Below are 26,446 nucleotides of genomic sequence, written 5' to 3' on the forward strand. Positions count from 1 at the left end.
ATGTGGCGGGCTGCATTGTGAAGGTAGTGGGTGATAAGGGTGGCTCGGTGATCTAAAGAGGGTATGGTGTCTATGTGTCTGAGGAGGGAGGCTAGGTGGGCTGAGTAATCAGGTGAGAGGTTATGATCAAAGTGTATATCATGATAGGTAGTGTAGTGCGGGGTGTGGCTGGGAGGGGCTCGGGGCGCAAGGATATGCAAGAACAGGTAAGTGTGATCGGCTCCTGGGGGTAAGGGTACAGTGCAAAAGTCAATGATCTGTGGGGCTAAAGCAGGAGATCCCAGAATGTAGTCGATGACACTAGCTCCCCCGCCATGCGGGAAACATGTGAAACCAGAGGAGGCAGGCCACGGGTCTAGTCCATTGTAGATGATCAGATTATGTATACGTCCAAGGTCCAAAAGAGCCTGCCCATACCCAGTATTGGGAGCGCGACTGTCAGCCGAGGAGCGGGGGAAGCCCGAGTCCTCTGTGTCCATCTCAGGTAATAGGACCGGATCTGAGTGGAAGTTCAGGAGTGATGTCTGATGTGCACCTTTCCTTGCGTTGAAATCCCCAACTAGGAGGACCTCTCCGCGTCTGGAGAACTCCACAATGTCTGAGTAGAGATCTAGATAGGGGGATACCCCCGTATCCTCACGAAGCACCGTGCGAAATGTGACGTCTCGGGAGGAAAGTAGCAGACTGCAATAAAGAGGTCGCGTGTGGAGGGGCGTCGGAATCGGCGGAGCCATAGGTAACGGGCATGGATATCCCGTCTAACCACAGATGTCAAGCTCGTGAGCGCTGAACGAAGAAGTACTGCAACTCCGCTTGACCCTCGGACCCCCCCAGTATATCTGGTCTCGTCACGGAGTACTGACTCCCAGGTATAGCCACTGACCGAGGGGAGAGGGTGCTCGGGGCTCTCATGTGTCTCTGTATAGAAAACGATGTCGCGTCCAGTGTATGACTCTGAGAAGTTCCCAGGGTCAGACCATAGGGTACCATTACAGTTCCATATGGTGCATGCCAAGGGTACTGTGTGCTGAGTCTGAATCTCATAGACCATGTCTCCCTATTTGGGGGGGGGGTCTGCTACCGTGTCTGGAGTACCTGGTGGGGCTCGGCGGCGGGGGCCAACTAATAGGCGGCCATCTCAGACGACAGCCCACTTCCCCTCCTAACGGGCTATATCTCGTTGCTGAAGCAGGGTGCGCCGCTCTTCCACCTGCATAGGTGTGAGATCCTCATCCATGAAGATAGTAGGGTGGTCCCGTAGTGTAGCACGCTGCGTGAGTGCTGCAAGTCGAGCTTGAGTATCCCTGAATCGGATGATGAGTGGCTGTGGGCGCGTGGGGTCCCGTCCTGTGTGCCATGCATGCTCGATCCCATGCTCGGCGAGGCCGAGGGTAGAGGTCACGAAAGCAATCGCTTCCGCTAAGGGGGTGATTGAATCTGCGCGGGGGATACCTCGTACTCGGATGTTGAGAGCCTTATTGGCCCTCTGTTCCTGCTCGGCGATGGTGGGTGAGACTGTTGCTTTGGGTGCTCGTCTCGCAATGTCCACCCATCTGGTAGTCTCCGCAATAGCAGTCTGGATGGTAGCGATCCGCTCCTCCACCCCTGGTGTAGTGCGCAGGGCCGCTGTGACTGTAGCAGTGAGAGAGACAACCTCCTGACGGAGGTGAGTGATCTCCTGGCGCATGCTCTGAATAAGCTGATCTTGTGCTACGGTATGATTCGTAGTCGATGTAGCTCCGTAAAGATGTAATCTATCGTCTCAGGTGGGACTCGGGGGGGTGCGAACTGGGACATGGCGTATGGCTGTGGGGGCGTGGGCGATAGGCTGGCTGTATATGGCAGAGGAGTGGAGAAAGGCTGCTGGGTGAGGGGAAGGGGGGACATAAGAGTGGTGGAGACAGAAGGGAGCTGTGTGGGGGGTGAGGAACTGTGACCCTCTCCTGTGGGGGGCAGGCTGAGTGGTACAGTGGTGGGGGAGGCAGTGGTTGGAGTAGAGATGATGGCTGCGGGAGAAAGAACTGCATTGGTGCCCATTGCACCCGATGTTTTCAGGGTTGTGCTAATCCACTCCTGGAGATGCGCTTTGTGATCTCTCCCACAATTGGCTTCGGAGATTGACTGGGTTTGTGGGCCATTGTAGGACTTGTTCAAGTGCACGATTTCCTGCAAAGGCAGATCTTGTTCAGCATTGCTGTAGGGGTGCGCAGGCCTGCGCAAGGCCAGTGGCAAGCCAAGGCTTGCAGCAGACAAGGGCCCTCAGACCACGGGGCAGCAGGCCAAGCGCAAGCGAGGGGGGTGGCGCAGAGGCTACGGGAGGGGGTGGGGCAAAGGCTACGGGAGGGGGGGGTATAGCACAGAGGCTGCGGGAGGGGGTGGGTAAAACCGAACTGGAGGGGAATAAAACAACTATGGCTTTACGTCAACGACGGAATTAAACTGTCCACAGCTCTCCCTCACTCCCTCTCTCTCTGATCATACATTAGGGCCCAGGACAATTTGTCGGGCTGGACCCCCCCGAAGGTCTTTATTACTTTCAGAAAAACTGTTACAAAAGTTCAGCATGAAGCTGTCTCGTAAGCCTCTCCAAAAACATGAAAAGAATACTTCTTTTTTTACAAGAGCTTCAAGCCCCATTCAAATTGGCAACATGCCACTTGTCTAAAATCTAGACTAAAATCTATTACAAGCCACTATGGGCCATTCTGGAGTCTTCAAAGCTCTCGGTCACACGAACCGCTTCCTGGATGCTTGTCAGGCTCCCATTTCGCTTAGGAAAAATAATCCTTCTAGTACCTGCAACAATTAATTAAAGCGCACCACCATGGTACCCATTAATTGTTAGCGCTTTGCATGCAAATAACACACTGTGGACTAATCCTAGTCACGGTGGGCGTCCCCACTGAACACATGTGCACATCTAAACAAATATATATATTTATATATAAATAAATATATATATATTTTCTCTGGTTGACCGGAGTCAACACTCTTGATTATAATTAAAGAGCTTCGACCCAAGGTCAAGGCGCCTTAATTATAGCCAAGTCTCTCCAACCGGAGTTGGCACATCTTGGTTAACCGGGGTTAACCCTCTTGGCGCATACCAAGTCTTGTTGACCGAAGTCAACACTCTCTGACCGTAGTCAGGTTTACTTGACTAGAGTCAAGTATCTTTGACCGTAGTCAATCCTTTGACCATTAAAATAACTCTTTGACCGTAATTAACACATATAAAACTCTTTAATTATGATCAAATAAATGGTCAACTGTCCTTTGACTTAGGATATTTACATTGTGGTGACATCCCCTCGGCTTCTATTCAGTTGACCGCAACTGAAAAGCTTCCTTGTAAACATCCAAAAGCTGTGGATGATCGGATAACATGTCTTCGTCCATCCACTTGGCATCTAATGCCGTATAATTCTTGAATTTTACAAGATACCTGCAAAATTCCTTACCCTGAGGGCCTTTACGTACAGTATGGTACACAATTTGCTCTGGCTGAAGGACTTCCTCCAGCTCATCCACTTCTGGTGGATCTTCTGATACTGGTTCTGTAGGCTCTGGTCCCTGAAATTTCTTTAGAAGAGTCACATGGAATGCATTGTGAATCCTCCAATGCTCTGGCAATGCTAATCTGTATGCAACTTCATTTATTCTCTCTGTAACCCTGAAAGGGCCATAATATCTGGGAGATAACTTTGCATACACTTTCTGTTTGCCTTTAAACTTGCGGAGCCTAGCTTTTTCAAACCTCAAAAGTATCCAATCCCCTTCCTTGAGATCTAGCTGTCTCCTATGTTTATCTGCAGCCCTTTTATGTTTCTCTTGAGACCTTTCAATTGCTGTCCGGACTTGGCTGTAAGCTGTCTGGAGGTCTCTTACAAACTGATCAGCTGCAAATATTTCATCTTTAGTCCTCAATATAGGTGGCAAAATCACCTTCCCATATATGACTTCAAAAGGGGCTTTCCCTGTAGAGCTATGTACTGTATTATTGTAAGCAAACTCTACTAAGGGTAGGTACTTTTCCCAGTCTGAACTCTGGTCACCCACGTAGCATTTCAGCATATCCAAAATGGTAGAATTTGCTACTTCACTTTGACCATCTGTCTGGGGATGGAAAGAAGAAGAAAAATTCAGATTCGTCCCCATGTTATCAAATAAAGCTCTCCAGAATAGACTGGTCATTCTGGGATCTCGATCACTAACAATGGACTTAGGCATACCATGATGTTTAAAGATCTGTGCCATGAACAGCTTAGCCATATGATCTGCCTTTATGGTTTTGCGAACCGGAATGAAATGAGCTTGCTTGCTGAATCTATCAATGATAGTCCAAATCCCATCATTCCCTGACTTTGATCTCGGCAAATCAAAAATAAAGTCCATTGTAATATTTTCCCATGGTGCCTGAGGCACGGGAAGAGGCATAAGTAGGCCAGGTGCCTTCTGTCTATCATATTTTATTTTCTGACACGTAAGGCATTCAGTAACAAACTGATGTATATCTTTCCGCATTCCTGGCCAAAAGAAATACCTCTCTAGTGCTAGAGTTGTTGCTGTAATTCCTCTGTGTCCAGCATAGGGAGGTGCATGGCATTCCCCCAAAATCTTTTTCCTCATCTCCTGGGTGATGCATAGGCAATCATCTTTCATTAAATACCCATCTTTCAGGGAATAGTGACTGGTAGATTGTCCTTCTTGCATCTGCTGTAAAATTTCACCAAAATCAGAATCATGAGCATATTGTTCCCTCATGCCTTCCAGGTCCTGATGATAAGCAATAGTTACATTGTTGACCTGGGGTCTTCGGGACAAGGCATCTGCCACTCTGTTCCGAATCCCTGGGGTATGGACAATCTGAAAATGATACATTGACAGCATGTTTGCCCATTTCATATGCTTCTCTGAAAGCTTGGTCTGAGTCAAAAAGTATTTCAGACTTTGGTGATCTGTTTTGACAGTAAAATTTGCACCCAAAAGATAATGTTTCCAGGTATGGATAGCATGAATTACAGCCAATAACTCTTTCTCATAGATTCCTAAATATCTTTCCGCATCCCGAAGTCGCCTGCTTTCATAGGCTACTACATGACCATTCTGATGCAACGCAGCCCCAACACATTCTCCACAAGCATCGCAATCCACATCAAAAGACTGATACAAGTCCGGAACTACCAGAATAGGCTCTGTAGTCAACTTTTCTTTGAGTGTATTGAATGCTTCCTTCTGTGATAATCCCCATGTGAAAGCTGCATTTTTCTTAGTGAGGTCATGTAATGGAGCTGCGATATCAGCAAAATGTCTGATAAATCTTCTGTAGTAAGAACACAAGCCTAAAAAGCTTCGAACTTCATGTACAGTTTTCAGCTCTGGCCATTCCTGAATGGCACGGATCTTTGCTGGATCCATTTGTATCCCATTCTTGGATATTATATGCCCCAGATAGTGGATTTCTTCCAGGAAGAATTCACTTTTCTTGCTGTTTGCATAGAGCTGATGATTTCTCAGCTCTTGAAACACTATAGCAAGATGTTCTCTGTGCTCTTCCTCTGTCTTAGAGAAAACTAAGATATCATCAAAGAAGGTACCCGTAAAATGCCTGTTCTTCCGGAAGATGCGATCCATCATTCTATTGAATGTGGCTGGAGCATTTGTCAATCCAAAAGGCATCACTAAGTATTCATACAACCCGAATGTTGTGCGGAATGCTGTCTTATGCACATCCTGAGGCTGTATCCTCACTTGGTGGTAGCCACTCTTCAAGTCTATCCTGCTGAAAACTGAAGCTCCATTTAACTGATCCAGGACATCATCAATACGCGGAATAGGGAATCTATTCTTGATGGTCATTTTGTTCAGTGCGCGATAATCGACGCACATACGGAATGAACCATCTTTCTTCTGTACTAACAGTACAGGGGAACAAAAAGGAGACGAGCTGGGCTGAATCAAGCCTTTGGACAGCAAGTCCTGTACCTGAGCCATAATCTCCTCTCTCTGAGTCGCACTGACTCTATAAGGGGGTCTGTTTGGTGGCTCACTACCAGGCATTAACTCTATCTGATGATCTTCTGGTCTCTCTGGGGGTAGCTCCCCTGGCAAAACATCAGAAAAGCAATCTTTAAAGTTTACCAGAAACTGAAACCTATCTTTGTCTGCATCATTCATTTCAGCATGCATATCATTCTCTTTTTCTTTTACAAAAACCATGTACGCAGAAATTGCAGACTTTATTGCTTTACCGCATGAAACATCAGATACAATGGGGATAGTGTCCCCTTTATTCCTGGCAATTACACGCTGATTTTTCCCCCTATGTACAAATTCCAGCACTCTTTCAGGAAGAGTCAACTTCACTGCCTTGCGGTGAAACCAAGGCATCCCCAAAACTACATCATAATGTTTCAGTGGAGAAATGAAGAAGTCTTCCTGATCCACATAACTCTGAATATGAAGACGGAGCTTCCCTATCAAGGGAGTAACTGGCACAGGATTCCCACAAAACATTTGATCGGCATCCAAAGCCCTGCCTAGCTCTTCCGTCTTTATTCCCAGCCTCAGGGCTAGATCCTCTGATATGAAATTATCAGTAGCCCCTGGATCAAATAAAATTAGCGCTTGCTGGTCTCTAACTTTGCCCCATGATAGCAGCAATTCTCGTTCTTCTGGGTTCAAAGCATGACCCAGTATATCAGGAATTCCCCCCGCCATTGGCTTTTGCGGTCCTCGTGGCTTCTCTGCCTCTTTCCCCTTCGATGTTGAAGGCTTTTCTGGGCACTGGGCAGCCACATGCCCCTCTTTACCGCACCTGAAGCATTTCCCATCTCTACGGAATTCCGCTATCTGTTCAGGGGTGAATATAGATTTGCCCTTATAGGTCTTTGAGAACTGAGTACCCCTCGGCTTCTGAGGCTGAAACCCTTTCTTTTCAGCCTTAGGGGACTCTTTCTTTTCTGATTTTTGAAAATCAGTTTTCTTTTTATCAGCACGTCCTGCATGCAAGGATGGCACTGTAGATGGATCTTGTAGCGGCACAAGACTCGCTACTGAGGCTGAATGCATAAGATCTTGAATATTCTTTGCCCCCAAAGCATTCACTACTGCCTGAATTCTTGGAGTGAGACCTGCTCTGTACTTCCTCATCTGGGTACCTTTGGAGATCTTTTTGAACGGTGCAACTTGCAAATAAGCATCCCAGAATTTTTGGTTGTACCCATCCACTGTATCTCCTGCGTCCATGTGCAAGCTGTCCCAATCTTGAAGAACATGGTCTCTAAACTGTTTAGGCATGAACTGCTGGTAGAAGGCTTTCTTGAAGCCCTTCCACTTCCTTGGGGCTGACCCATCTGTGGTCAGTGCACTCCACCATGCACTAGCCGTTGCTGTCAAGTGTAGGCTGACCATTCTTAACTTGGAGGATTCTGAAAATTTCTCAGTACCGAATGCAGCATCAAACTGTCTGATAAACTGCAATGCTTTGTCTGTATGACCATACTGTCCATTGTAGGTCATAAACTTAACAGATTTTCCTCCCTCTTTAAATTCCCTGGTCGCTTTGGAAGATTTTCTCTTCCCAGACTTCTCGTGTTTCCTTCTTTTCCTGGATGGTTTATCTGATAAGGAAGAAGAAGACATAGAAGTCGAACTCGAGGTAGACAGTGATGGACTAGGAGATCGGTGATGACGCCTCGATCTCTTTTTATTATGGGACCGTCTCCTATGAGATCTATGAGATCTCTCTCTCTCAGACTGTACACGAGAGTGTGCCTCTGGCATTGGCACGTCATATACTGGATTAGGCATGGCCTCTGCTGGAAACAAATGCTGAGCCCTGGGATCCCTTTTAAGATTTTCCAGCTCTTGTATACGAGTGCGTACCATTTGTTCAAATTCTTGTTGAGTTTGTGGCACATTCCTCTGTCTTGGATGCGCATCCCTATCTTGAGAATCCCACTGGATAGGTGATTGATCCATATTCTGAGATCTGCAGATTTTTTTTTTTCTCACACTGTGCAAGTAACTAATGCACACTACCTTTGCTTTTTTCAACAGAAAAGGTACCTCAACAAGAGGTGTTTTGCATTCACAATCTATGCCAGTACTGGCTGTCAGTTCAAGGCATGTACCCACACAGTTGCCAAAGCATCATCAACTATATTGCCCTTTTCTGGCTGCTGCAGATGGCTTCAAAAGGCATCTGTTTTTCCCTCTTTTTACTGCTCAAAGGCATGCATACTCCTTTTTCTGCAAATCTCTGTTTTCTCTGCTTTTCTCTGGTTTTCTGCTACTTTTCTGACAGTAAAAGTCTGACAGGCAGGTGAAAATTGATAGCCAAAACTGTCTCTGCAACTTTTTTTTTTTTTTTTTTTTTGGTGAAAACAGTAACCAGATGAGTAACTACTGGTTACTCTAACCGACTGTCTGGTTCTGGTCTGGTTAGTCTGCAACTAGACTAACTGGACTGGTTACACCAACCAAACTGGTCTGGTTAGGCCAGATTAACTGGACCAAAGTTGAACTAACTGGATACTGGTTCAACTAACCAGAGTTAACTGACTGCGGTTAACTTAACCAGGGTTTCACTAACCACGGGTTAACCAACCAGCGTTTAACTGTACCAGGGTTAACTTAACCACTGGTCTGCCACAAGTCCTGCACCACGTCAGCACCTCACGTGTGCTGCGCCACGTCAGCGCCACGCGTCCTGCACCACGTCAGCGCCTGCAAGCCTGCCCAAACCTTGGTCATGGACTGTTCGTCGTCCCGCGTCGCGGCTTCCAGAGACTCCCGACAAGGCAAAGGCAACGCCTCACATTTGCGCTCAATATCGGCAGTCTAGCCACTATCAAACAAATGACAATTTCTGGGCTACGGCTACGTGAGACGCCTGTGTGTAATGGTCACCGGCGAGTCTTCCTCCACACGAACATCAGCTCATCGCTCTATGCAATGACCTTAGAGACGACAATTTTCGTGGGTGAGGCGTTGCTTTGCGGAAGCTTTGTGTCACCCTTAACTAGTGCCTGCTTGAAACGTTACTACGTATTGCTTTGCGTGATGGCATCGCTTCTTTTTTTCCCACAGCTAAACGATAACGCTCCATCCGCGTCAGGCAAGAAGGGCGTACAAAGACCAAAACCTCTGGGACTCCCAATCGTATAACTGCGATTCTGCTCTCTCTGTCGAATCTTGCCCAGGGTTGACGCCCACAGAGCCACTTTCACAAAGCCTTACTAGCCTCTATTTCTGGCGCATCTTGCAGACGATCAGATCGCAACATTGACCGGTGTGATAATCTTCCGATCACTCAGAGATTTCACATCCTGGAGCTTTGTTGGATCGTCACAGTTTGAGGAAGCTGTGATACCATGCTCTGATACCAATACAACCGAACTGGAGGGGAATAAAACAACTATGGCTTTACGTCAACGACGGAATTAAACTGTCCACAGCTCTCCCTCACTCCCTCTCTCTCTGATCATACATTAGGGCCCAGGACAATTTGTCGGGCTGGACCCCCCCGAAGGTCTTTATTACTTTCAGAAAAACTGTTACAAAAGTTCAGCATGAAGCTGTCTCGTAAGCCTCTCCAAAAACATGAAAAGAATACTTCTTTTTTTACAAGAGCTTCAAGCCCCATTCAAATTGGCAACATGCCACTTGTCTAAAATCTAGACTAAAATCTATTACAAGCCACTATGGGCCATTCTGGAGTCTTCAAAGCTCTCGGTCACACGAACCGCTTCCTGGATGCTTGTCAGGCTCCCATTTCGCTTAGGAAAAAATAATCCTTCTAGTACCTGCAACAATTAATTAAAGCGCACCACCATGGTACCCATTAATTGTTAGCGCTTTGCATGCAAATAACACACTGTGGACTAATCCTAGTCACGGTGGGCGTCCCCACTGAACACATGTGCACATCTAAACAAATATATATATTTATATATAAATAAATATATATATATTTTCTCTGGTTGACCGGAGTCAACACTCTTGATTATAATTAAAGAGCTTCGACCCAAGGTCAAGGCGCCTTAATTATAGCCAAGTCTCTCCAACCGGAGTTGGCACATCTTGGTTAACCGGGGTTAACCCTCTTGGCGCATACCAAGTCTTGTTGACCGAAGTCAACACTCTCTGACCGTAGTCAGGTTTACTTGACTAGAGTCAAGTATCTTTGACCGTAGTCAATCCTTTGACCATTAAAATAACTCTTTGACCGTAATTAACACATATAAAACTCTTTAATTATGATCAAATAAATGGTCAACTGTCCTTTGACTTAGGATATTTACATTGTGGTGACAGTGGGGCAGAGGCTACGGGGGGGGGGGGGAGTAGAGTGGAGCTACGGGAGGGGGGGGGAGTAGAGTGGAGCTACGGGAGGGGGGGGGGGCAGAGTAGAGCTACGGGAGGGGGGGGGGCAGAGTGGAGCTATGGGAGGGGGGGGGCAGAGTAGAGTTACGGGAGGGGGGGGGAGCGGTTGCGGGAGGGGGAGGGGGGGAGCAGCTGCGAGAGGGGGAGGGAGACCGGAGATACGTGAGGGGGGGCTGCGAGAGGCTACGTGAGGGGGAGAGCGGCGCTACGGGAGGGGGGTCTGCGAGAGAGGGGGGGGAACGGAGAGGGGAGGGGCTAGCGACGGAGAGGGCTGAGTGACGGGGAGGGAGGGCTGAGCGGCGGAGAGGGGGGGGGCTGAGCGGCGGGGAGGGGGGGCGGAGCGTGGCGGGGAGGGGGGGCGGAGCGGCGGAGAGGGGGGGGCTGCGACGGGGGAGGGGGGGGCTGAGCGGCGGTGGGGGGGGGGTGGAGCGGCGGTGAGGGGGGGCGGAGCGGCGGTGAGGGGGGGGCTGAGCGGAGAGGGGGAGGGAGAGCGGAGCGGGGGAGGGCTGAGCGGCGGTGAGCGGAGAGGGGGAGGGCTGAGCGGCGGTGAGGGGGGGGGCTGAGTGGCGGTGAGGAGGGGGGGCTGAGCGACGGTGAGGAGGGGGGGCTGAGCGACGGTGAGGGGGGGGGGGCTGCACGACCGGGGGGGGGGGGAGCGGCGATGAGCGGAGAGGGGGAGGGCTGAGCGGCGGTGAGCCGAGAGGGGGAGGGCTGAGCGGCGGTGAGGGGGGGGGCTGAGCGGCGGTGAGGGGGGGGGCTGCGCGACGGGGAGGGGGGGGGAGCTGCGACGGTGAGGGGGGGGGGCTGCGACGGTGAGGGGGGGAGAGTGAGAGGGCTGAGCGGCGGTGAGGGTGGAGGGGCTGAGCGGCGGTGAGGGGGGGGTGCTGCGCGACGGGGAGGGGGGGGGAGCTGCGACGGAGAGAGAGAGAAGAAGAAGAAGAAGAAGAATATATTATCGTCCTCTGAAGACCAAAACCGGCCTATGGGACCTGAGCAATACAATATCACAAGTACATGAAAGCTCCTCCCGAAGATGGGAGGGTGGAAAGAGAAACCACCTTCTAGGATTCAGGTGGATTCCTATGCTTGAAGAGCTTATACACAAATGTTCCTAAAGCTGAAGGTGACCCTTTATGCAGCAAATCAGCCAGTTTGTTATGTCCCTCAAGGAGGTGATTGAACTCTTCCCTAATGTGTGCATAGTGAGGGCATATCATTACCATGTGTTCTTCTGTTTCAACCATACCTTGATCACATAGTTGGCATATTCTACTCTCCCTTGGCATCTTTTTCCATCCCCCTGTTTCTATTTGCAGCTGGTGTGATCGGGTGCGAAGTGAGGCTAAAGCCCTCCGTTTATGCACTGCTATAGGTGTACATATGTACTTCTGCGTTGTTGTCTCCCTTCCTGTATAAATTGACCAATATTCGGGGTTGATATATGTGCGATAGTACTCAAATTTATCTTTGTTTTCTGATGTTTGCCATTTCCTGTGTAGTGCATTCAGCAGGTCATAATGAAAAGCCTCTTCATCAATCTCCTCTGAAGAGTAGTTTAAATACTCTTCTACTTCCCACTTCTTGAACCATTTTTTTAGGTCCTGTGCCCATCCGGATGTCAAAATCTTGCCCTTGTTTGTCTTTTGAAGCTTCTGACTTTCATTCCATGCTCTCTTTGGTAGCCTTTCATTATCCATGCACTTGACCTTTGTGATGTATCTGAGTACTCTCTTCAGAGCATGTAGCTCTATGGGTATACATCCTGTCTCTAGGAGTAACAAAGAGTATGGTGTAGTAGCCTTGATGCCCAGGTGCCTCCTAATGAAAGACTTTTGCATTTTCTCTATCTCATTCCACGTTGATGGAGATAGAGAGAGAGAGAGAGAGAGAGAGAGAGAGAGAGAGAGAGTCCTCACTGGTATCATCATCATCAGAACAAATATAATCTAATCTGATTCAATAAAATACAATGCAGCACACACATGTCATTAAACGTCAAGGTACACCCGATGACGGGGTAGGCAGTGTAGGCAAGAAGCGCGGGATAGATCGCTGTCTACTATATGGAGAAATATTGGTTTGTTGTGTCCTCTTGGCAGCTGCTCTGTGCCTGACAAGTGCTACAGTAACTCTTGTTGGCCGTATCCCTGGTTTGAACATAGATGAGAGAAGTGTAGAAAGGTCCTCGAAGCCATCTCCAAAAAGGCAATGGTATCGTCCACGGATCTCATAGTAGATTGGGCAGCAGAAGGCGATGTGCTCCTCTGACTCAACCTCATGTCGCTCACACAATTTGCAGATACGACTCTCCCTAGGGACTCCCTTTGCTCGCTCACTCTCGATACGGAGTTAGTGCGATGACACATGGAACTTCCCAATGGCAATCCTAAGTGACTGTGGTAGGTGGATCTGAGTGTATCCTGGCGGGATAATGAAACCCTCGTCGGAGATGTGTATTGTGCCAAACCTGAGTATATGTGAGTGGTGAGGGGGACTGCCATTCAAGGAACCTCCCCCAAAAGTCCTTGGAGTTATTACTAAACAAAATGTCAATAATTCCTCCTCGTTTCAGGGAACAAAGGTTCGTTTCTTTTGGTGGACTAGACGACGGTACTCACGTATCGTGTCCAGTTTGTTCGAGATGAGACAAGGTACAATAAAAGAGGTAAGTCATACAAGCCACTATGGGCTGAAGCAAAGGGCCCACTAAGGCTTTTGTTGAGAGATATCCTAATAGACTCAAGAAAAAATCAAATCTCAAAACTCAAAACTAGTGCTCAAAAGACATTTAGGAGGCATGGTGGCTCTCTAATGAGCAACGAAGATGTATCGTATCTGTGTTTGACACTCTGACTTGGTCGGCCCCTTCTGAGGAGAGCCGAGATAGGCTGAACCTCCATAGTACGTAATCTGGTTGTGCGTGGTCTCTGTCTCTCAGGCTTTGCGGCTCCCTGTCGTCTCTTCCCACTAATCCACTTTGTCATCATGTCGGCTACCTTCTTCTCCACTCTGCTATATCTTGGGGCTGACCTGAAAAACGACATAAAAAACAGGGGCAAAACAAGTATACACCATATTTGTAAATGACAAGACCAAAATGACATCCAATAATGGTACATTCCTAGAGATTGGAAAGAATGTGGGCTTTGAAGCTCTTAAATTTGGTGTTATTCAATGACGCCAAACATACTGAAATACTAATGATGCTAAATATACTTTTATTGAAATATGATGCGAAATGGGTGGAAATTTCGTTTCTCCTCTACTAAATGGCTCTTTGAAAAAGTAAATTTGCAAAAATAATACATAAGGCACTCTTACTTGTATAAAGACAAGAGAACTGACAACTTGATGAAGCAATCAATCTTTAGCCACGAGCAAAATGTTTGCATCAAGGTGACATTCTTTTAATGTTCAAGGTAACATATCTTTCGTGTTGTTGTGTCCCCTAATATCCACCTCTAAACCTGAAGTAGTTTGAGTGATGCTTAGACTCAAGAAAGTGCAAAACTTGAAGTGGTTGTGCAATTAAGTTTACAACACCAAACACATTTGGATCTTGTACTGAAGACTTTTAAGTTAAAAATAACTTGGACAAATGAATTACACTATGAGTTGCCTAGCTTGACTAAGTTAATAAGAAGGCTTAAACAAGTGTAGAAAGAGATGATAAGTCTCACAAACTTATAAGGTAAAATATAGACTTTTGCTAAAAGTACAATGCATAGGAATACCAATTCTTTATTGGAACAATGATTCTGCTAAAGTTGTCAAAGGTTGTCAAAGTAAATTTAGCCAATAGTCTATATCTTTGGCATGTACAAATTTGCTTGTAGGGGAGAATTCACAAGCTTGTTGTGTGTCATCTCTTTGGTGTCTTATGCTTTTTGTTAAAATGCTAACAAATCATCTGTTATTAGTTAAAAGCCACCTGTGAGCATAGGGAATGATGGGTTACTCTCCACGCTTGCTACATGGTGCTAGAGCGTGGCACTAAGCCTTTGGGGGAGCATCCATAATTGAATTTTGGTGGGCAAAGCTAGAGGATCAAGGAAGCTTTCTAGAAAGATTAGGAAAACGGTATCTGAATCATAGATCTTTTAATTAGGGTTCGTGTGTGTATATCTCATTGTGTGTATATCTCATCTTTCCTAGTGCTCCTCCCTTTTGAACTAAATCTGCAAAGCCAAATAATATGTTTCAGAAGGCAATAATGCAGATTCTTTCACCTTTAGTCCTGTTGTTTGGAAATATGAGTTTATTTGAATGTTTGAATGTAGAGTCTTTTCTTTCAAATATAAGAAGTGCTCTAAGTTGTAGATTGGATGTCTACTCTAAAGGAGTACTTTTGGGCCAATGCATACTAATCTTACTTGTGACTTCTGATTGTTTGCGCATGGCCTGTTTGCTCTGTCAGGCCAAATATGGTGAGTGAAAGGCAATTCAGTCTTCAAACATTTGAAATTTGCAGTTTTTTTCTTCAAGGCACCTGGTTATGATGGATTGCTTGGATACTAATATTTGTTTTGGTTTTCAAACTTCAGATTACCTTGACAGGATTTCTCTTCCTTGTTATGTCTGCTCTGCTTAGCTATGTAAGTTCAATATACAATCCACCAATTTTGTGCATATAGTTTCTTTGTTGAATGTTGGATGACAAGACCGCTTGTTTTCATAAACTTGGAATCATTGTGTCGGCTTGTGGAACCTCTCAGTGCTTTCTTAAAGGGAAATGGGAGAGATTGCTTTACATAACATTGTGGAATATTGTTTTTTTCAGAAACTGAGAGGTACAATCTTGCTTGAGGAAAGATGAAGACATGATTAAGGGGCCAAGACCAGGGGGTTCTTTATTCCAATGAGATACAATACCAAGGTGGTGTTGTAAAATTTATGAACACCATCCAAATTTGAGACCGAACTGGAAAGGACTCAGACTTGCATGAGCTATGTACAAGACATGAAAAATGAAGGCTGAGCAGTAAGTCTATAATGTCTCAAAGGAAGCCTAGGTAGGGTGCTCAAGGCTCAAGGGCTCTCTAATCCTGAGGGAAGATGCCTGCACATTTATTGCTGCTTCCACACATCAGTAACACTTAGCCAAAGCTTTGAAAAAGGAGATTCTGATTTAGCATAATTGTGTGCTTCTAGATCTGTGATGCAACTTCAAATGCAGGATTGCATAGTGAAAAGTGCTGCTCCAGGACTGAGGAGTTTCTGCAGAAGAAGAGGCTGCAGCAGCAAGAAGAGCTGCAGGAGGAGCTGTTGCAGGAGAGACTTGCTGCAGGGGGCTCTGCTGCTGCTGCAGAACTGTGTTATGAAGGAGCTGCACTACGGAGGGGTTGCTGCAGGATGTGTGGGGAAAGAGTTGCACCCAGGAGAGCTGCTGCAGAACTGCGTTGCGAAGGAGCTGCACCAGGGAGGGACTGCTGTATATCTGCGTGGAGACGAGTTGCACCCAAGAGGAGCTGCTGCGGATTGCATGGGGAAGGAGGTGCTGCAGGAGACTCTGTGAGGGTATGCACAAGCAAGAGGAGGGGAGAATGTGTACAATCAAGGGGCTGGGTGTTTCTTTCATACATGCAGGAAGGGGCCAGCTTCGAATGTCAGAGTTTGTGCCTGAATTGGTATGGGGAGCCAGCTCCCTTTCTGGCAGTTAGCTCTTATAAAAGGGCTATTCTAGGGTTAGTTTGGGTTTGGTTGGCCTTCTCACATAAGCTACTTGCCTATTTTGTTTCTCATCTTGTCTTCATGTTCACATGCCCACACCCTCAAGGCTGGGTTGTTATGCATTTGATTGGTCCGGTTTGGGTACTCGGGTGGGGGTGTGGTCTTTATGTTTCTCATATAGAGATACGTCTAAACCGGTGGGACACCAATGCCCATAACCCCTTCAATGGGGCTCCACCTTCAAATTCTAGACCCCTAGCCACGTAGTACCTAATTGAACAATAGGAAACATATGCATTCTTTTGGCAAACATCCTAGTTTAAAGAACTTGAAATTTCAAAAAATAAAGATAAGCAATAAATGAATTACAAAGCAAGGGGATATGTGTTTTGTGAAAAGTGACAGCTTGCTTAATCTATCTTGTCATTCTTTGTTCCATGTGGCCATTTGGCATTGCAGTGAGACTAGATAAGATTTTTTCTTCAAATTTTATTGGGAGATGTAAATAGTTAAAAAATGGGCTTCCTGGTTCCTAATCGATCCTCCCACCTCTTATCGAATGAAAAATTTGTCATGCCTTGCGAAATTTCATTGTGAGTTCGTACAAGAAAGTCTTCTATGCAAATGTTGTCATGGCAGATGCTCTGCCACTTATGAACTGTTTTAGATTTTGCATTGTGGATTTTTTTTCAATTGCCATTAGGTTTATAAATCATTGATTTAAAGGGTAGTAGCCTATCCGCTGAAAATTCTGCATTTTATAGGGACATTGGGCATAGTAGCCATGGCTTAGAGCCTTTCACCTAGTTGTCCACTTGACAAGGTTCTCACAGTCAACTTTGATTTGTGCAACATGTAGGACAGGTGATTTTTCATGAGAGCCTCATTAGATAGACTCCCAAGTGGCTTGTCTTCCATTCATCTCAGAAGGAATAATTATGGAGTACAATTTCTTGTTGCTTACTTTAAAGACCATATTCCATGTTTGTGGGCTGTTCCAGTCCAGCTCCCGTATGAGGATCCTACTATTTTAGCACCACCATGGGTATGCTTTCATGCCTTAAGGTTTTGCATGTCAGGGAGAGTGAAAATTTTTGTGATGTTGTGGAGCAACTTGTCCCCACAGGTTTGCATATATTCTGGTGTGGTCAGGCAATCATGATCAGTTTCTTAAATTTTTTGTAGATTGGGTGACGGCATGAGTTTTGGGCAAGCCAATGCTTACTTTTGTATTCCACAAGTGGTACTGGACAGTTTTGTTTAGTATTCTGACGGATACAATTGTGCAAGTCTTGACCTAAGTTCACAAGCCCTCCCCGCTGGCACTGCCTTGGATTCCTCCTCCCTCCCTGCAGCTTCTACTCCCATGTCAGGCCATATCACCTTCTTCTTGCTCCTCATGAGGCTTTATCTTCGCCCTGGCCCTTCTTCGTTCTGGAGTGTGATCCCGGTCCTCTTGAAGATAGAGTCAATGTCCCATTTGTGAGGCCCCATAGGAGGAGGATAAATTGGCTGGACACCAAGAGATCTTTGTCAGGTTTAGATGAGAATGTGCCATCTGGCTAGATCACACAAACTTGGGTATGGTGTCCACATTTTGTGGGATTCATACGAAGATACCACATGTTGAAGACCAGCGTCTAAGCCATATCCATCCTGTGTGATTCAATGTGTTGCATTTCTCAGGCCATAGGGTTTCCTGGTCAGTCTGTTAGAAGTACTGCCTATCGCAAGTTGCGGTATTGACTGCAACATTGTAAATTGATTTGCAATTCTTCAGTGGTCATGTCGATAATATATGAATTGAATGCTTGGAGATGTTGTCTATTTTGCATATGCAAATGTTTTGCAATGATGAGAAAAGGAAAGGGCACATAGAAAAGTTAACATACAGCTGAGGAGAAAGGAAAGGAGAGAAGCTGTGGTGCAGGCCATGAGGATGAGGGTTATTAATTTTTTTGCAAAAGGGCTCGAGATTAATCAGAAGCAAGCTGAGAGGTTGCATACTTCGATTTTCGTGCCCTTAAATTTTGCTCACTGTGCAAGGAATGAAGCGAAGGATGTATTAGGCTTTAGCTTGGATTAATAACCTGAGACCGGCCACATGATTGTATACTGTATTTTTGGTTTAAGAACCTGCTTTTTTGTAAACCCTTATCAGGCCTAGTGCCAGCCCCCCTTTTTTAGAAATATCCTCTTTTAGATTTTCACCCCCGATAGGGCCCCCCAGTGAGGAAAAACACCCTATTATTTAATTTTCTTGTGTGGAGGGGGGAGGCATGGGCTCGATTAAACACTAATCCTAAGCGATTGGACTGAATTCTGAATTCGCCACTTGGCAAAATCTGCGAAATCTCCAGTCTTCCAGATCCTTCTGTGTCAACCGCCTCTCGTGGATATATGAGGGGAGTGGGGGAGGGAGGGAGGCAGAGTGGGGAGGGAGAGGGAGAGGAGAGGAGTGAGGGAGGGGAGTAGGAGGGAGGGGTGGGGGTGAGGGAGAGGAGAGGGAGCATACGAGTGAGTGTAGTGGGGCTGAGGGAGAGGGAGGAGGAGGTGAGGGAAGACTGAGAGGAAGGGGGCCTGAGGGAGAGAGGCAGAGAGGGGGAGGGAGTGGGAGGAGGGAGTGGAGGGAGGGGAGAGAGGGAGAAGGGGGGGCCTGAGCGGAGGGAGGGGAAAGGGGAAGAGGAGTGGCGCAGGGAGGGGGACGGGAGGAGTGCAGCATGGAGAGGTAGGGAGTCATACGGAAGGGTGGCGAGGTCAAATAAGGTCGATTAGCTTAGGTTAATAAGCATAGGGAGGGTGGGGCGGGTGATGGGATTAATTAAGTAATTGATTTAGGAACAGATGCGAATAATGTCACACAGCATAAGACTTTGTTCAAATTTGTGTCCTAAAGTGCACGGAGTGGGTTGGAAAAATTTACACTTTCTTTATGGACCCTTCAAACTTTTTTATTTGTTATTGCATGGCGACAACTGAGCTGGTGTTCTGTGCAGATCTACTCTCCTGGGTTGCAATCTGCTTCCCCGAAGTGGGTTCACTTTATGCACGGTCTTCTACTGTTCCTGTATCAGGTTTGATCCCTAATCTTACCAAGTGTAACAGGAAACTGGGTTATCGTTGCTCACACTGGTTCAAGTTCTTGACATAGTGTTGCCACACACAAAGCATTTCAATTGGATAGGAAAAACGATACCAGGAATCAAGTCTAAAACTGTAGTTGTTGATTGCAAGGACTGGAGGTGGCATTATGTATAGCTTTGCAATACAAAATGCTAGAGTTCATTTTAGTTTATGTCTGCAACATCTGCTACTTGGAATGTCTCCAGACTTTTGATGCTGTTGATGGAAAGCAAGCTAGGCGCACCAATTCTTCTAGTCCTTTGGGGGAGCTTTTTGACCATGGTACTTCTCTTTCTGTCCCAAACTAGATGCTAAATTGGGAGCAGTGGTTGTATGCAGTTTTGTGAACAGACCTAGCTGACTGACTACATACTATTAAAACTTTGTGAACAGACCTATCTGACTGCATACTCTTAAAAATTGTCTGCAGGTTGTGATGCTCTTGCATGTGCGGTAAGATCCGACATTTTGCATTGTTTGTCATTTTAGGAAGCATTTTGGAACTCAGCACTAATCTCTTTGAATGTGTGAACAGAGTTATATTTGCTTCTGTGTAATTTTAGTACTTGCACCAAACCCTTTCTGGTGGACTGCTTGACAGTTTGAGACAATGGCTCTTGGAGATACATTAATGTGCGGAAAGCACACATTGTGGTACTGGGTGGTGGCGGCCATCCCATTTTATGGAGCGACTTGGGAGCAGTATGCTACTTTAAACTTATTCTAGTCAATCCAAAATCTAGAGTTTCCTTGTATTGTGTACTGACTAATTTTATGCATCTAATTGGAATTCTTCTTTGGAAAGAAGTCACCATGTCTTATCAAGGATCCTAGCCTTTGGAAATCTTATGCGGACACAATTTACGATGTTCCCAGCCAGCCAATATCAGACTTAGAAGACATCTCTTGTCCCACCACCACACTCTTCACCACGGCATGCCTAAATGAGGCTATCCAGAAGGGACATAATCAAAGAGCCAAAGATCTAGAGGGTGTCCAACCAAAACTCCTAACCCATGGCAGGGGAATACTTGCTCCAATCCTAGCCAAACCATTCAACGAAGCCTTTTGTAGTGGCTTTCGGACCTCCTAGAGGACAAACACCATCATACCTACTTACAAGGCTGGAGATCCCATGGATGCAGCTAACACTAGACTATTAGGGTGGGTTATGATAGCCAACGTTTAAGGATTGGCTCAAAATCACATCTTCACCCTTAGAACCCTCATAGAGAAGGTCTATAAGTAGATAGAGAGAGTTTATCGCTGTGTGAACTTTTCGAAGGCCTTTGATTTTGTCTCTCGGGCTTGTCTCATTGTGCTACTACTCCGAGCCTTGGATATTGCACAAAACATTATATGGGTAGTCATGGCCTTGTACGAGGGATTTACAGGCAGGGTACACACCATAGAGGGGTTGTTAGAAGGAATTGAGAAACACCAGCGGGTTGAAGCAATAGTGCCCCCTCTCACCCATTGTTTTTGGCATCCAAGTAAACGAGCTAGCCTCTTTTGTGAACACAGTAGGAGGTCGAGGATCAAACTTGGCATACCTATCCTTCTATATTAGATGTCGTGCTGATTTTAGACAAAACGAAGGGCCTATGGATGCAATTGACAAGCTTGCAGAGTGTTTGTGAGAGCCATGACATGAAGGTGAATCTAGGTAAAATCAAGGTTAAGTTCTCAAGCATGATGTATTCCTTTATTTGGTATCATGGCCTTTTGGCCTTACCAGGTGCTAATACATCTTTCTTTCTCTCTTGCATGTTTGTAATTCTCTCTTCCTGTGGACAAGCACGCACGCGCGCGCGCGCACACACACATTTTTTTAATTTTATAGTGAAATCTTTTATTTCTGTGTGGGAAACCCCAAAAAGAGGTAAAAACCCACCAATAAGTACAAAGGAAACAAGTAAAGCCTCAGAGCAAAAGTCATGAGGCAGCCAAGTAAAAGTTACAAGATCAAATTGGAGGAGGATCAAACACAACATCCTCTAGTTTCAGATTGTTGCTTTGTAAAAATTGATGCAATGAAGAAACTGCACCGTCAATAAAAACCACTTGTTTTTTGCCCTTGTGATTCTTCTTAATATAAGCTGGGAGCCTGAATTTTTGAATCACAAGGTTAGAAACGTGTTTCAACATAGGATGAAAAGACTCCAGAGAAAAAAAAACATCTGCATCCTGAACAGAAAGAGACTCTGGCACAATCCTCCCCAAAAGCGCTGCAAGAGCAGGAAGATGCTAAAGAAGAGGCAGAGGCAATGCTTTGAGGGTAATCCAGACATGACAATGAGTTAGAAGAGAGGCATACGGATCGAAAAGCGGGTCCGAGGGCATCACATAGGCAAAGAAACCAGCCCCATGAATACTAGCACGATTGACCAGTCGCTCCACCACATCAGTCGAGGAGTAGTGGGCATAATAAAAACCTTTGCCTAGAAAGACAAAGGAGGAAATGCAATCTTGACCCACTGCAACTTCAGCCCAACGATTAAGTTGAGCTGCAGATAAAATCCTGCCCATAAAATAAAGACAGACATGCCAAACTGCTGAGCCTGTCGAAGACCAGATACGAGAAGGGTAGGATCCAGAGTACAAACAAACGGGGAACCCGATGGAGGAACGTCTGTGCAAGAAACAGAACACAGTTGGCGAAGAAGATCCAGCTGGAGTGAAGAAGAAGGACCATTTGCAAGTTCCAACTTCGCCGATTTGACAAAAGCGAAGGAAGCAAACCACCATGCTTTCTCCGAATGAAAACACGTGCAGGAGGAGAGGTAGGAGGAGGAACCGAAGTAGAGAACACAAAGGAGCCATCATTTGCAGCAGGAAAGATGGAAGAAGATGTAACACTAAAAGGTTGAGAGGAAGGGGGCTGCTGCTGAGGCACAAGGGACGAAATATGTGCAGAAAAGACAAGCTGTACGGACGAAATATTTGTAGGGACAGACAGCCAGGGTACGGAAGGGACAGATGAGGTAGCTGCAAGTATTGACGGGATAGGTGTAGGTACGGACGGGCAAGGGAAAGGTACGGAAGGCCGTACTGATTGATAGGGGACAGCCGGCCGTACGGTAGGAGTGGAGATTGATGGCGCAAGTACGGTCTGTAGAGACGAAGAGGTTTGGGAGGTCGAGGGTTGTACAGAAATGATCGTGGGCTGCACAGAAATGGTCGTGGGCTGTACAGAAATGGGCAAGGACTGTATGGGAGGCTGTATGGAAATGGCCGGGGATTGTACGGACGAAAAGCAGAGCTGCACGGGTGAGGTCGGGGGCTGTACGGAGGGAAACGGGGATGGGGAAGCAGGAAGGCTCTCCATCTCCATCTCCATTACCATGAAGTACAAATTTGAAAAGATTACAAGAAAGCCCTTGGGAAAAGCCAAGAGGTTAACAAAGAACTAGAAAAGTTGAAAAGTCACTAGGGTCCAAAAAAACAACGGAGGAAAATATGAAGTTACAAGCCTCCAGGTGGCGACATAAAGACAATATCCTCCAAAGTGATCCCTTGTCGTACCAAAAAAGCATTGAGAGAAGTAGTGGTGCCATCAATAAAATGCAATTTCTTTCGATCTTTGTGATTCTTTTTGACATAAGCAGGAAGACAGAACCGTTGAATCACTGGGTCAAAAACCTGTTGCAACATAGGATGCATATCCTCAATTGTAAAAGTACTTTTTGATGGAGGAGAAGCATCTTGAGCATCTTGCACTCTCAAATCCACCGTCTTTTCCACTGTATCATTATCAGCTATATCGGAAGGAGAGAGATCCAACTGTGTGTCCTGTTCTTTCAAATCCACCTTCAAGTCCTCTTGACCATCAGGAACTATATCCGAGGGAGATATATCCACATGTAGCTGCAATTCCGGCTCTTGAGGATCAGAGATAACAATGATGGAAGAAATGGAAGCATTAGAAGAAGAAGGATCATCAATAGGAGCCAGTTGAGACTTGTGCAACTGAGAGTCTGGCATGAGGGTATCCTGGCAAGAAAGAGTCTGGAAAGGATTTGACACTGTAACAGAAGCTTTCCCTTGAGTGTTTACCCGTCTCCAGTTGTTTTTATGCTTGGGCTGTTCCAACTTTTCGTAATGGAGGGGAATAGGAACCTGAGGGAGAGGCGCGCGCGCGCGCACACACACACACACACACACACACACACACACACTGCCCTTTCCCTTCCACTCTCTCTAAAGAGGATATGGATTTCTTTGATTTCCACGTTTTGGACTCCTTCATCCTGGATCTCGGGTTCGCGACTTCAGATGAACAGCCTTATCTGTAATTTTGGACCCTCATATTGTTGAAGCCACCACAGTCGAATGATAATGTATGCTGAGCCTTCAATGGATTATACTTAATTAAAAGAAATCCTTCCATGGTTGGGTTACATGATGAATTTTCGATCTCTCTTTCTTGTTTTAAACATGTTTCAGCATTTTGCTTTCGAGTATGTGAATTTAATTTCAATCTTCATTGTAATTTGTGTTACAGCTTTTTTACAAATACTCTGATCCTTCCAGAAATCAATGGTCCCACTGAAGGCCTTATGATCATATACCTTGCTCATTTTTTCACAGCGATTGTTGGTAAGTAAACAAGATCTCTGCAACTTTATTGGAAGCTTAGTTGTTATCTGGTCTGTTTACTTGAATGGTGGAAATAGATGTTAGTTGCCCTTTGCTGATGCAAAGGCTTGCAAAAATGACAGTTGCACTTTTTCCTGCATATGTGATTAAGCTCATTCATAGGTGTATTCTAATTTGACTGGTAAAGCAAACTATGTTTTTTAAGGAGAATTATGTTTTGCTTTTGACTTTGTAGGACCCACGTGGTGGAGTCAGAAATTGGGTGATGTTTCTCGTATTTTAGCAGGGTTGCCATTTTTATCAGGTAAGGTCAAAGTGCTTTCAAATATTAGCTTATGATAGCCAATTCGAATTCTCAATGCTGATATAACCAGAGAAATGGGGGATATGGATTTTAGGATACATGAATACAAACAAGATATCCTAGGTATACGAACTGTGTAAAAAATATTATTGGATCGCATGAAAACTGGGAGCTGGTACGTGGTTACCCCTCTTTGTCACATCTGATTACAAGATAGCTTTTGATATTGGAGAACTGAATGGGTGGTGCTTGGTTGTAGCTGAGAGTACAAAGAATGCCTCACACCAGGGCTATGGATTGCTGCCCTCTTGATGGAGATAGGATAAGAGGATAATTGGTAACTAGTTAGCTTGGTAATTAAACAGAGTTGGATTCATTTATTTCCCATTCTTTCTGTGTATTGGCTCAATAATTTCGTTGAGTTGCTGGACTGGAGATATATTGGTGGTATTCATTTTGAGGTTGGAAGCTTCCCTCGGAATTTGTTAAGTGAAGTGATTTGTTTGAAGGATGTGGACTCTTTATCAAAAATATTTTACCACAACTTCATAGATACAGGATATGTTTCCTGGGGACAAAAGATATTACCTAGTCTACACTTTCCTAATTTTTAGTAGATGCTCAGTATGAATTATGAATGACAAGCAAATCTTGTTTTGGTCTGTGCTCCAGAACTTGTACTGTATGATTTTGCCATAATTGCAATGATGGTCCTAGCAGTTGCACCAACGGTGGGCTACAAGTAAGAATTTACTTGTAGTTTGTAATTATTGTTCTCTCAATTAAAAGAATTCAATAAATTTTTCGGTTATGTGTTTAGATTTATACTATCTTTGGCTGTATGGGCTACAGACCCCTGAAGAAAAGTTTCCCTTTAAGCTGTTGCCTTCCCTCTCCTTTTTAAAGACACTCGATACTTAGAAAGCTCTGTTTCACATTTCTATTCTGGCTCGTTTGTGGCAGTGTCTACAATGTCTACAAAGTGGTTCGGAGTAGGAATGGAAGCATGCTTTTGGCATTGGCCATGGTATGTTTCTTCACCATTTAGAGTTGTGTATTTGTCAGAAGCGTGCTTGCGGAAGTGCAATTTCCTGTAAACACTTTTATCCACTATTTGAACTATTAAATAGAAATAAACTGAAACGAAATTTGCAAATTACAACCAAAAAAACCTTAAGCTCTAATCATAGCATGCATGAGGTACGGTATAGAAATATTCTAAAAAAGAAATCGTGCATGGGGAACATGTATTCATCCCTAGCAGCATTTTAAGTCCTGATAATTTCTTTATTCAAGCAATATATGATTATAATACAATAGTATGTAGAGTTTGGAATGGATCCTCTAGAAAACTCATCCTATGTTATAGGTATTTATGGCAATATAATGGGGATCCCTGCAAAATTCCAGAGATTTATGATGAAATAAACCTGTAGGTTCTCCAAAAATGGTCCCAGGAAAGTACAGTCCGCTAAGTGTCAAAATTGCTGATGCTGCTCAAAACTCAATAAAATTGAAGTTGACTGTAGATTCTTCTATCAAATTGAATCAAACTACCTCGAAAACACTGTCATTGTCGATATTCCAATGTTTGGCAGAACAAATTTCAAGTAGAACACACTGTAAACATCTGCAATCAATTGTATGCTATAAGGTCTCAACACTTATATAAAACAGCCCTTGGATCCAAATTGCAATTGTAGGAACAGACAGATGCTGTCCTAATATCTGCTGAACTATGGTCCCATCCTGCCAGTAGCCACCCGAGGAGGGAGTACAAGACTGAATGCATTGCAAGAAAAAATATTTCCATGGCTCTTGCCTTGGCACAAGTCCCTTGAATGATGGAGAGAAAGAAAATTTGTACTCAATAGTCCTCAGCCTACCATCGTATGTAAGAAGCATCGACAGCTCCCAAGCCCCCGTAGCTCTAGTTTCTGCAGATCCATCTAGTCCACTCCAAAGGAAATTTATGATAGATCTTGAGGTGTGCAAGGCTGTCACGGGGGCGTGAAATTCTAAGCACTTTAATGTACTACAAGACTATGACAACTTTGGTTTTAAAAGTCCAAGCATGGGCTTAATAATGTGTAATTATGTTCAGCATGGTGCTTAGCACATAAGCATAATTAATCCCTAGGCCCAAAGGCATTCCAAGGAATTAAAAGAGTGGTTGTTGGGAAATGATGACGTGGCATTTTTAATGGGCCCCCTAGAGGGCCATGTACCTTCAGTGGCCCCCTAGAGTTCCAAGTGGCTCTAGTGCCTTCTACATGCTCCTTTGCCATTCCTGGACCTTCTTGGGCCTTCTAAACTTCACACGTGTGGTTTTCTCTCTCATCTTCTCCCTTTGTTGAGATT

General features: G+C 45.4%; 1 protein-coding gene across 1 annotated transcript in view; it reads left to right on the plus strand.

Annotated features, from left to right (window-relative positions):
- LOC147889503 (choline/ethanolaminephosphotransferase 1-like) overlaps window positions 1-26,446 on the plus strand; it is a 96,857-nt gene that overhangs the window by 30,619 nt on the left and 39,792 nt on the right. The window contains exons 3-12 of the mRNA XM_087391236.1: window positions 14,807-14,816; window positions 14,934-14,984; window positions 19,056-19,133; window positions 19,389-19,464; window positions 19,613-19,635; window positions 19,784-19,884; window positions 23,687-23,781; window positions 24,017-24,085; window positions 24,758-24,827; window positions 25,049-25,112. Of these exons, the coding sequence (XP_087247362.1) occupies window positions 14,807-14,816; window positions 14,934-14,984; window positions 19,056-19,133; window positions 19,389-19,464; window positions 19,613-19,635; window positions 19,784-19,884; window positions 23,687-23,781; window positions 24,017-24,085; window positions 24,758-24,827; window positions 25,049-25,112 (637 nt within the window). The remainder of the gene's footprint in view (window positions 1-14,806; window positions 14,817-14,933; window positions 14,985-19,055; window positions 19,134-19,388; window positions 19,465-19,612; window positions 19,636-19,783; window positions 19,885-23,686; window positions 23,782-24,016; window positions 24,086-24,757; window positions 24,828-25,048; window positions 25,113-26,446) is intronic.

The sequence above is a fragment of the Dipteris shenzhenensis genome, chromosome 20 (assembly GCF_047967505.1).
Source record: "Dipteris shenzhenensis isolate YYH24624 ecotype China chromosome 20, Dip_SZ_1.0, whole genome shotgun sequence".
NCBI lineage: Eukaryota > Viridiplantae > Streptophyta > Polypodiopsida > Gleicheniales > Dipteridaceae > Dipteris > Dipteris shenzhenensis.